The 12,670-nt window shown below is 36.3% G+C and overlaps 1 protein-coding gene and 1 long non-coding RNA gene across 5 annotated transcripts in view; one reads left to right on the forward strand and one right to left on the reverse strand.

Annotated features, from left to right (window-relative positions):
* Positions 1 to 4,033, forward strand: part of LOC307147022 — a 37,959-nt gene extending 33,926 nt beyond the window's left edge. Inside the window, exon 3 of the long non-coding RNA XR_013819203.1 lies at positions 2,113 to 4,033. This is a non-coding gene — a long non-coding RNA (uncharacterized lncRNA). The remainder of the gene's footprint in view (positions 1 to 2,112) is intronic.
* Positions 4,027 to 12,670, reverse strand: part of pax2b (paired box 2b) — a 29,597-nt gene continuing 20,953 nt past the window's right edge. For 2 of the 4 annotated variants that reach the window (XM_079851470.1, XM_079851469.1), the window contains exons 7-10: positions 11,041 to 11,155; positions 6,260 to 6,361; positions 4,743 to 4,829; positions 4,027 to 4,288 (exon numbers count right to left, since the gene is read on the reverse strand). In XM_079851470.1, the coding sequence (XP_079707596.1) occupies positions 4,170 to 4,288; positions 4,743 to 4,829; positions 6,260 to 6,361; positions 11,041 to 11,155 (423 nt within the window). In that variant the 3' untranslated portion in view covers positions 4,027 to 4,169. Of the gene's footprint in view, positions 4,308 to 4,742; positions 4,830 to 6,259; positions 6,362 to 11,040; positions 11,156 to 12,670 lie in introns of all 4 variants that reach the window. The other 2 variants (XM_079851472.1, XM_079851471.1) reach the window with 1 other exon arrangement.

The raw sequence follows: 12,670 nt of genomic DNA on the forward strand, positions 1-12,670 counted from the left end.
CTGGGCTGGGCTTGTTTGTTTGTTTGTTTTTAATAACCAATAATCATAAGTTCTATATTTGGTATATGTAAAGGCCCTTTCCTTTCCCTTTCACCGAAGTTTAAATGAATAAGCCTCAGGCTGAAGGAAATGTAAATCCACACCTGTACAGTAGAGGGCGCTGCTCAGACCTGTCGCAGAAGAACAGGACAGGAGAAGAAACTTGTTTTACATTTAATGTTCAAAAAAGACTTGCTAAGCAACTTATATAACCCTTCTTTGATTATGCAGATGTAGTTTATCAGAATGCATCTAAAACTAATCTTTTGCCTCTTACTACCGCTTATAATAAATTGTGTAGATTTGTTATTGGATGTTTACGCACCATTGTATTATGCATGCCTTACTCAAATGGTCTCCACTTAATTTTAGAAGGAATCTTCACTGGGTGCAATTTATTTTCAAATGTGTACGTTTTAATTGCCCTAATTATTTGAGACAGAATTTGATATTATACTCTTCATCATATAATTTAAGACATTCTTCACATTATTTTTTTTCTTATCCCTTTAGTTAAAACAGTTTCTGGGAAGAAAGCATTTAGGTTTACGGCTCCTGCAGACTGGAATAATTAACCTTTAAATGTACGATCTTTGACTTCGTTTTATGTTTAAAAATGGTTTGTTTCGTTGTTTTGAAACTTGTTGTAATTGCTTTAGATGATATATCTATGATTATATTTATTAATGCTGGTGTGTTTGTTGTTTTGAATTAGGTGACTATTGTTTTTGTTTTGTCTTGTGTATATTGTTTTGTTATGTTATTTAACTTCAGTGTATTAGGACTCCATTGAAAACGACATGATGCATCACAAGGGCCTTATCCTAAAGAATAGAATTTTGTTACAAGAAAGTTCAACACTCTTACTTCAATCCCCCCCCCCCCCCCCCCCAAAAAAAAAGTGAAAAAACACAAATATGATGTTTATCTAAATGTTTTGCTTATTAGTGTGGTTGAATTGGATCATCGAAGGTCAGCAGCAAATACATTGGTTAATAAAGTGAGATTAAATACCTAAAGTATATTTGCATTATTTAACATTTTTAATTAGGTTTTCATAAAATTGATTTTGTTGTAAAATTAAAAGTAATGTATTACTTTACTAGTTACTTAAAAGTAATCTGTTTACATAACTTGTGTTGCTTGGCATGCTTTACCTCAACACTGTCAACATCAAGCTGTTATTGTGATAGATACAAGTGATATTCACAATGTCAGATCCATGCTACACTATTAGAACAAAAGGTCATATTTAGAGCTTAAAGGGTTCTGTCAGGCGCCTCATATATAGAACTTTTAGGGGTTCCCTTCATGGGATAAATTTAGGGATTTAGTTTATTTGGATTACATTTTATGAATTAAACAGATTGTAAATGTACTTTATCAGCAGAAAAAAATTAAATCACCCCTTAAACTTTAAAGCATTATGCAATCATTTAAGACATTTCTCCTTATATAGAACCTTTTTGGCCTTAAATGGTTCTTTAAAGTTGAGTCTAGAACACTAGAGTTCCATATAGAACACCACTGAACATTTGTTTCTAAGAATGTACTGTACACTAAGAAATAGGATGGCTGGATGGATGGATGGATGGATGGATGGATAGATAGATAGAGGAACTATTATATATTATATAATGCTGAACTATTTTGCATAAAAAGTTACTGATTTAGAGATTAACTATGATCATTTTAAACCAGTAACAGATGAATGACACTACATGACTTCTTTAAAATTCACATTTTTATTTGTTTCAAATTTGAGTTTTGCTTTTAATATTAACTTTATAAATAAACATTACATGAAGAGTCAAATCAGCGAGATGGCATTTGTTTCTTTGTGAAGTCTGGGAGATTTGTAAAGTAGTTTCTGGTTGGCAGTAATTGCAGTCGGTGTGTGTGTGTGTGTGTGTGTGTGTGTGTGTGTGTGTGTACGGTCTGGCAGAAATGTTTGAGGCCATAAAGTAAATAGTGTTGCTTTGATTTAGGAGTTCATAGATATCAGAGTCTTCCTGTTTGTATTCGACCCATGTGTGTGTGTCACACTGTTAAAGTTATTTTACTTCTCTACAGATGATGAAACCAGAGAGACGGACCAGATTCGATCAGAATGTATTTACAGTACAGAAATGACATTTCACACAAAATGATTTTAAAAATTATTATTTCACAAAATAACATAAATAATGAACAAAACCAACATGTCAGTAGTTTTATAGTTATGCATACAACAGTTTTTTTCTTTGCTCTGCATAGGATTTGTACATATATTGAAAATGTTTTTACTATAATACTGTTTGTACAATGCGACAGCAGACTGTAAATGAAAAAAAAATACACATCAACAAAAAGTCTTTGGCAAATGTGATACAAGTACATTCTCTCAACTGTAACGTATATGATGAAAACTAAAGTTTATCACAGCATGAACTAAAACTGGAGTGTACAGTACATAATTATGATCAATGTTTTGCTGAATTGCACTTGTTGTAAAGCATTAAAGAAATGTTTTTTTTGCGTTACTGAAACAGCTTGACAATCCCAAAATGTTTTTGAGTTCTGAAAGTAAACCATAAAGCCGATAACCAGTGTGCAACCCATCTGTTGATTAATTGAACAGTTGCTAACTCTTCTGTAAACACATTTGGAGGTTTAAGTGCTTCGAATGATCAGTAGTACATGTTTGTTTTTCTCAAAATCTTACCGAGCGTCCAATCCGACTGAAGACTGAGTAAGTTCACTGTTTATTCAGTCAAGACTGGTGATATTCATCTTATAAAGAGCACAACCCATAGTGCAAAAAATAACACGGAGGGGTGAATTCACTAAACCACTTCTGCATTTCAGCAGGAAAACCAGTTTGCAGTGAATCCGGTGTAAAACGATCATATCAGTGGTTCAATTCAACTCCCTCCTGAGAATCTGATCTATGATAAACACATAAAAATGCATAATGAATGAAAATAATCCATGCATACTGTAGTGTCCTTGTCATTATAAAAACGACATACAAAAATGCATCTTCAAATATTTCCACTTATAATGATATCTGGTGTCAGTAGGACCAGGATTGACAGCAGTTTTCTCTGATGAGATCTTTCTCCTCGTCTCTTCTTTGAGGTTGGTCTCTGATTGTTTCTCACAGAAGTTTGCTAGCGTCTGCTGGCGCTGACAGGAGGAGTACGCCTGCTTTGATTTCCATGCTGAGTTTGAGTACGTACTGTATTGAGTAATAGTTTGGTGTGTGTTGAGTGGAGCGTTGAGTGGAGAGTTTTACTGTTCGTTTTTGCGCTGTCCACACACACACACACACACACACACAGATAGAGAAACGTGTTTGGAGAATCTGCTACCATGCGTTGGAAAGGTTTTCCCTGTCAGAGACTCTCCAGATGTGATCGTCCAGGTGATCTTGCTCGTATCGTAGGTATTCATAAATAAAGTGTACACAGACATTTGGATAGACACTGAAAAGTACATTATCAGCACACTGACAGAATCTGAAATGTAAATGCTTTTACATATGAACAAGACTTTATGTTTGTAATACGTCATATTGTTCATTTCAGTGTTTATTGTTGTTATTTTGTGTTATGTTATGTGTAATGTTATGTTATGTTGTGTTAAGTTATGTTGTGTTATATTATGTGTAATGTTATGTTATGTTGTGTTGTGTTGTGTTGTTGTGTTGTGTGTTGTGTTGTGTTGTGTTGTGTGTTGTGTTGTGTTGTGTTGTTTTGTGTTATGTGTTGTGTTGTGTTGTGTTGTGTGTTATGTTATGTTATATTGTTATATTGTAATGCGTCATATTGTTCATTTCAGTGCCTATCCAAATGAATGAAAAGAACCACTTTATGTATGAATACCTATGAATATAAATGAGGACAAAATATAAAACGTATTATAAAAGCAGATGTTAATTCCATTGTACGTTTTAAAAATCCTATTTACCCTCACTCCATGAGATATACATTTATTGTTCATTTTTATGAGTTTTCCCTCGTCACGTGTGGAAGCCCATTGAGGCCTGTGTGAATGGCTGAACTGTCGTTGAGATGTTTTTGTTCCTGATTGGTCTGTTCTTCATCATGTGACCGCATGAAACCACTGTGTCCAATCAGCTGCACTGCTCACACTGGCAGAATATGAAGTCCGAGTCCATGGGTGTGCCGCCTAAACTGGTTTCCGTGGTAACTAGTGGCGGTCATAGGCAGTGGCAGCAGTTGGGGGGGCGGAGCCTCTGGATGCACTATAATAATAGGGGGAACCTGAAAGTTAATAAGAAAGGAATGTACCATTTCAATACACCATGAAAATGTCTGCATTTTTTTGCATCATATGGTATTGATTTCACGTATGCCAGTCCTTCTATGATTTTCTATCACACAAATTAATGCAAATTCCACCATTTCCTTCATTGCAAATTTTCTCTTATTTTTGCATGTAACATAAACTTTAGCATGCACAATGAATCACAACCCAATCAAATTGAACTGATTACGTAAATGACTCTGTGAACACAAAGTGGTGTTTTTATTTACAGTATAGTTTACACACAATTTTTTTATGTTGTTGTGTTATGTTATACAGCTTGTTATGTGTTATGCTATGTCATGTTTTGTTGTGTTGTGCAGTTTCAATTTGATTTGTATATTTATTTATTTTTGATGTTGACCATGGCACATTATTGTAATGGCACTCACTCAGTATTGCTGGGTTGCTGAATCTCCAGGCTTCATTGTAGGTCGTGTACTGTGGATGGCTGTAGGGATTCCCGGAAAATTCACTCCCTGAAATGGAAACATGCAGGCATTTTAAAAAATAATGCACCAGCAATTTTACATCACATTTGCTGTAACTTTGGCAGTTTATGATAAAACCTCAAACTTGTTCAGAAAATGTCACAATATATTCTCAGTCTGATTTCTAAAACCCATTGTGTCCTGTTGAATGAGTGCACTACTATGTCCCTTTTTTCCTTCTCCAAAGTTCTCTATTGTGGAATTTGAGCTGGAAGAAAGCCTTTGTGTTGGTCCAGCACAGTTTGTCCTTTATGGGATAATAAAGAGGTGTTTTTATCTGCGGTCTGTCAGTAAATCTCTGTGAAGCAGCAGGTATAATGGACACGTCTGCCGAGACCCGCTGCTGCTCTTATTACGTGGAGCTGCTAAAAATAATGCAAGATCGAACCACATTTTACAAACTGGTTTGAGCTCAGTGATCTCAGAATGCCTTTCATCTGGAGGTCTGCTGGACCAGTTAATTCTTTAGTCAATTGAGGTTTGATGGTCAATAGTTAAAGGTTTCCTGCATTCACACACCAGTGAAATGCTGCTTCTATGCGTGTCTGCAGGCCGTTGTAAACACTATTTATTAGTAATGGTGTCTGGTCAGTTCGGAAATGTAGGCCACTCTAATATTTTACTATTTGAGCTTTCATCAATGTATAGATGTTAAAAGTGAAGTGTGGCTTTTTAAAAGTTAAAATACTATTTTAATATGCATAGACAACTATGCTAACATTCAAAAGTTTGGGGTCGGTATGATTTTATGAATGTCTTTTGCTCACCAATGCGGCATTAATTTGGTCAAAAATACAGTAAAAAAAAAAACATTTTAAAATAACTGTTTTCTATTACAATATGTTTTAAAATGTAATTGAATCCTTAAATCTGAATTTTCAGCATCATAACTCCAGTCTTCATTGTCACATGATCCTTCAGAAATCATTCTAATATGATGATTTGATGCTCAAGAAACATTTCTGATTATTATCAGTGTGCTGGTTATATTTGATGAACAGAAATTTATTTGAAATACTAAATATTTTGTAACATTATAAATGTCTTTACTGTCACTTTTAATCAATTTAATGGCAAATAAAAGTATTAATCACTTTAAAATACAATAAAATCTTATTAATCCAAACTTTTGAATGGTAGTGTATTTGTTTGAGAATCTCAACTGTGACTCAGTGAGTTTGGGGAGGGACTATCTGTTTGTTTGACCAACGGCAGATGGAAAAATTGGCACATGGCACAAAGACAGCTTTCATAAAGGTAAATCATAATAACTACACTTAAGTTTTTAATGCATTTCAAGGTAAATATAAACTCAACTGCATTGATTTTTGTTCTGTGCATTAAAAAAGAAATTGTGGAACATCACAAAGTTCTCATTTTCAATTTTGTCAATTGCAACACTTCTTTATTATGCTCACCAGGAACCATTCCAGCCAGCGTGGACGTTGGGTAGCTGCCCTGTCCGGTGGGCGGGACGTGAGGGGGATATCCAGGTAAGGTTGTGTTGGCCATATCCCGACCTGCACACACAAAACACAACTACACTCACTGGCTGTTCCATGCATGAACAAGCTGACACGCAATTGATTGCAAATGCATTTTGAACTGTAGAAATAATGATTTTAAATGGAATCCGTTTTTGGTCAAGAAAAGAAAAGGAAAAACATTGCGTATCAAAGGATTTATTCTTGTCCTTTCGAGGTCAGAACAGAGAACAGATGTAAGCCTGGGTCATACCGACCGGCCCATACCGGCCTCCACTGAACAGTCAATGTCTCTTCTTAGCACCAAGAAGCTCCACATTCAGAGCAGTAATTGGGTCTGACGCTTGGCTGTCCTACCCAACAACGCAAAGCCCGGACCCAGCCGAGCGCTGGAGCCTGACACCCCTCACAGACTAATGTTTTTGTTCAAGTAAGGGGGGCTGTGGAGGGTTTACTGGGGACGCTGGGGGAAACTTGGCCATCGGTTCAATTCTAATGAGCAGGACAGTGTCCATCAAAGCTCAGCGAGTGTAATCCTGTGTGGACCAGGACACTTGCCAATGACCAGATAAAACATGCAGGCTAAAAATGAACTTAAGATTGAACAAAAGCGTCATTAAAAAATAAATAAAAAATGAACGTGCAATTATAAAATGGATATTGTTATTCTAAAATCTGAAAATTATGCTTCTTAAGCAACAAACCATTAAATCAACATAAATAGCCTTTAATTAGGCTGACTAACTATGTTGGCTGGATTATTATTATTATTAATAAATTATTTCTTGGATGTTGGTGTCTTGGCGAAATGAAGGATGTGTTGAATGTGTGTTTGTTTCAGTTCCAGAGATTCATGATGGACAACTTGTGAAATGTGTCAATAATGCAGCGCAAGTATGTATTGCATTTTCAGTAATTGCCACAAGAGGACCATTAGCATCTTTTTATAACGTCTTCTTATACTGTAGGTTTTCTCTTTTATGGCAGAGAAGCAGTTTGAGGAAAAACTTGCTGAGCAAATTTGCTAAAGTTAGTTAAACTGTTGACTGTAGTATTTATTTATTGTTACGGCCAAAAGAATGCACGTAAAAGTGCCCGTTATGCTATTTTAAAGTTGGTTTGGAGTCTCCTACCACAGGTTTATGTGCATCCAAGGTCAAAAAACACTTTAATTTTCTTATAATATACAGCATACTATAATGCAGCATCAGCTCTTTTCTCACAGTGTGTGAAATGGTTCGATCAAGGATTCGGTCTCTCTAAACCTCTCGTTTCCGTGAGCCTGCTCTGCTCTGATTGGTCAGATGGCCCGGTCTGTTGTGATTGGTCAACCGCTTGCAGTATCAGAAACCAAACAGCCATTAGCGTATCTGAAATTCAGTTTTTTCTGAGCACTTGATACACAGTGATATGAACATGAACGATGGCGTGGGTTTTACCGTATCAATCTTATCAAAGTGGATTTACTTTAGCAGCAGAAAACAGCGTCTTCTCAACATGATTAACACGAACCAAACTCTCCCAGTCTCAGATAAACTACAGTGTTTGAGGGCGGGACAAAGCAGACGCTGTTCGCCGACAGCCAATCAAGACCACAGGCTGGAAATTATGCAAATGTGTTACAAACCTACGCAGATTCAGCAGGAAGTGAGACTGGAATTACTGACGACTCGTTTCAGGCTGTTCAGAATCACTTCTTTCTTTCGGGAGACTAAAACTCCATTTATCTGCACTTTGATTCTGAAACTTTGCGACCTTTTACATTCACAAATAGCTATATTATACATTACATGAAAGATAATATCTGAAAAAAGCATAATAGGGGCACTATTAGTGTGTAAAAGTGTGTACACAAGTGTAAAAGAGAGCCATGCTTCAATGCATTGAGCAAGCATTCACATGTTAGTTTGCATATTGAGAATGTTTCAGGTTTAAGAATTGCACTGCTGGACTTCAGCTTTTTACCATCCTCAATAATCTGTCAACATACAAGAAACACTCAACACCTGATGCTGAAAATCAGGGTGACCTTAGTATCATCTGAAGAAGTCAAAAGGGTTGAGTGCAAACACTTGCTTCACAGCTGTATTAAATCCGCCACGACAGGGACACCTTAATGTTCCAACATCGAGGCTACGGGAAACGTTTGACCTCTATTTTCTACATTTAGGATGCAGCAATTTATCACCAGCCAAAAAACACGGCACCCTAATTAATTACAACTAAGCAAAGGATGTTTGGAGAGCCAAATTGCCCTAATTCCCTGGATGCTCGGTGAAAGTCGTTTGTTATCAAATGTGTGCTCAAAGGTTAGTTTGCTTTTTGTGAAGATGGAATAAGCATTAATTTGTGTGACTAGGAGCGTGGTGCCCTCAGGTGCGGACACGGGTAGCCAGTGTGTCGGGAGAGAGAGAGAGAGAGAGAGAGAGAGAGAAAGAGAAACTATTGCTTCTTTTAAGGTGACAAATTCATTGCATTTCCCAACAGCTTTTTCCATATAACTGGACCAAGTTTAGCAGAAGCAATGAACCAGAGCTTTCCAACATCTAGCGTTGAAGCTATTTAAAGGGGCAATATCTTTAGTATGTACTGTATGTATGTATATTAGTTGGTTGATTGATTAGTTTTTAATAGAAAAAGCCAAGGACATAAAAGATGTCTATCTGTGAGGTATTCACAGTTCACCAAGAACTCGCATCTCCTCTGGCACAGACTGCTTCATGAATCATTCATTTTTAATAGATTATGCAAATTTCCATGCATAAAATCAACAAGATCAATAACTGTGGGCATTTTAATTGGGGTTGGAAAACATTTTAAGGATGAGTGTAATCTGTGTTTCTTTTCCATTAAAGGAACTATTCATCTGAACATTGGATCTCAGCCTAACCAGTGGAAATCATTTAAATATTTTTGTTTTGCTTCAGAATATTTGGTACGCTTATCGTGAATGTTTAAACAGGAATACATTCAGTGCTAGTTCAACCACAAATGTTGTGCTCATCCTCAGTTTGTTCCAAACTTGTGCGTTATAGTCGTGTGACTACTTTTCAGGTGCTTTTGTCTTATTTTTTAAGCTTGAAAGCATTCATCCCCATTCGCTTTCATTGTGTAGAAAAGACTATGAATATTCTTCCTAACATCTCCTTTTGTGTTCCACAGAAGAAAGGAAGTCTTATGGCTTTGGTTTGAGGGTCATGAAGGTCAGCAAACGCTGAAAGATTAGCATGCTTATTATATTCATACCTGATTAATACAAACAATGCACAAATCTGTGGTGATGTGAAACTGCCATGAAACAGATAATCAGTCTCTCTCTCTCTCTCTCTCTCTCTATTGCTTTCTGTCACCAGCCAAACACACACAAACACAATAATGGCCATAATGGCTTCCACATAATTATGTGCATTTTAATAAAAGCGGTGTATATTTATCTTTGACCTGAAGACGATCGTAAAACTGTCAGTAAACTTCACACATTTCATATTAATAACTGGCACAACAAGCACACTACGTTTTAATTAACCGTCCCATCATTTATTATTAACAAGAGCACATGAGTGAGAGAGAGAGAGTGAGAGTGAGACAGAGAAACAAATACCCCACGTTCCCTGTCTGCCATGAGCAAATGATGAATTTGTTTATGTAAATGTTAATATTTGATATCATTTTGAAGCTCAGCGCTGTGATAGAGCAGTTAAGGAACAAACGTCCTCTGTGCAACAGCTCGTTAGTCTGAAGTTGGTTTAATTATGTCCGTTATAAGACCAATATCACTACACATGAGATCTAATCTTCTACATGCATGTAAATAAAACATGACTGACACATTTATTAGCAGCATTTGAGTTCGAATTTACTTCCTAGGATATTCAATGCATTATTTAATATACTTGCGTTATATAAACAATGGCATTAAGTTAACTGTAGGCAAGATTTTTTGAAAGGGTTCATAAACAGACAACAGTGGCCTAAATAAAGGACTAAAATAGCTATCTGACTATTGGTGAACATTAACCAGTAGGTCTATGGTGACACTGGCCAAAAAGCAAACTAATCTCAGAAGTGGAGCAAGTTATTATTGCATTTTGAATATTACAAAGACCAGCATAGTCAAATCTGAGCGCAAAGATTGCCCAGTTTATCTCAGTTTAGTTCTTTTAAATGCATTTAGTTATGAAAAGTCTGGATTTTGTTTTTGGGCTTTACAAGAACATGTTTTCCTGCTTGAATGTTGATTATTCTCCTCATATTCTCCATTGTTGCAGCTCCTCTCTTCCCAGTCTGTCAGTAACGCTCTGTTTAGTTCCTGTCTCTATGAAGCCCCTCCTTCTGAAAAGCACACTGTGCTCTGATTGGTCGGCTGGATGTGTGTGTTGTGATTGGCAAAGCTCTTCTAGTGTGTTTGGGAAATGTCCCGCCCCTTACCATAACCGCCAGTTTCAACACACTACTAACTAACTCAACCAGGCCCCGCCCCTTTATTCCTCTGATTTAATTATTTAAATGAGGAATATTGTGACGTGTTCGTTCCCGGAAGAAACTCGAGACTACAATGGAGGTGTTTCAGGGAGTTCAGAAACACTGAGCTTTTTCATGCTCAAACAGCAACATTACACACTAAAGAAAGCTGAATGTAAAGAATTATCCATTTGAGCTGACTTTGAGGGCGTTAACGGTCATTAAGGTTGGTGACATGGATCAGGTGATCTTACCTACAGAGTAGCTCTGTGACACGCTGGCGCCCAGGTCAGAGGTCGTGCCGGAGGATAAACTGGGCTTGACTTCATCCAGGCCTGTGTTTAATGCAGGGAGACTGTATTCACTCGCCTGCAGATCAAGAAGATCAAGATCAGGTCAACATCGCTCAGCCTACCAGCCTTTATGATGTTACGGACAGGCATTCAAATCAAACTAACAACTCACTCAACTGTATGCGCTTTTTCTTTTAATATTACTATGCCTTGAATTTGTATTGTTTATACAGTATATATATATATTATTACTATTACTATTTCTCATATTTTAAGTTAATTGGTCATTACGTAAGCCCTAATCATAAATATTGGTATGAAATATGGGTATGAAACCATATCTACAGACCAGAATATCAGTGACTTAAGGTTGGTCTCCTTTCACTTGGGCCAGTAATTAACAACAATTATAATAAACGTATAAAAAAAAAACCCCACAAAAAAACCACCCCAAAAATTGCATAGCAATGACGAGTGTTAATACAGTTTATATATATATATATATATATATATATATATATATATATATATATATATAAATATATAAATTTTTTTTCTTTCAGTTTTAAATATTACTATTTAGGTAAAAAAAAAAAAAAAAAAAAAAAAAAAATAATAATAATAATAATATATATATATATATATATATATATATATATATATATATATATATATATTTCCAGTTAATAATTTTAGTGCTCCAACTAAAACTTATTTCAGTCATTTGACAAGGCAGCATTTCTAATTTTTCATCTAATATTTCTATTTGAATTTATTTCAGCTTTATTTCAATTAACAGAAATGTTTTTAATAGTTTTATTTAATGATAATAACCTGCCAACAACTCACAGCATCCTAGAATATTTCTTAGCGTCTAATAAAATAGGGGATGACAATTTCTGGCTACAACAAGCCATCTTTAGAGACTAAAAATGATGATATATGTTGTTATAAATTTAAAATAAGGCCTTACTGATTAGTTCACCTCGTATAAATAAGATAATTTCTGAAGTGATGCTTTCGCATTTGCTAAATCACTTATAGTTGCAAAGCCTTCAGAAATGACATTGATAAGATTTATGATTTCCACAACCCCCTTCCATCACAGACATGCTCCTCAGACCGTGTCAGCAGATGGGGGGGATTTTTTTCTTAAACTCTTTTGTTATTTAATGAGATGAGACTTCCGGCGTCTGCATGTTGAGAATGTCTGTCCAAAGTAAATGTGTGTGTGTGTGTGTGTGTCACAGGGGAGGCCCCTGACCCCAGCCATGTCTGTCTCTATCACAGATAAACTCTAATTGTGGGCTACAACTGTTCGCGGCTGATGTTGGGCTCTTTTCGGTGGAGGTCGTGGAGCAGAACAGGGCTTTTCTCATGCAGATGGAGGGGAGAGTGAAAAGGACGAGCACATGGCTGGCAGAAGTGTGGGAGGAGAGCCTGTCACATTTAGCATCTCCAGAATGGCTTTTTAATGCCTCTAAACACATCCAAAACACTGGCTCTGTTCCAAACCCTATGAGCTGCCTATGTAGACAGTGTTTTAGACATCATAGGCAAGCTCTGTAAAGCGGAGGCTGCTTCAAAAAGA

The sequence above is a fragment of the Squalius cephalus genome (genome assembly GCF_949319135.1).
Source record: "Squalius cephalus genome assembly, chromosome: 19".
Lineage (NCBI taxonomy): Eukaryota > Metazoa > Chordata > Actinopteri > Cypriniformes > Leuciscidae > Squalius > Squalius cephalus.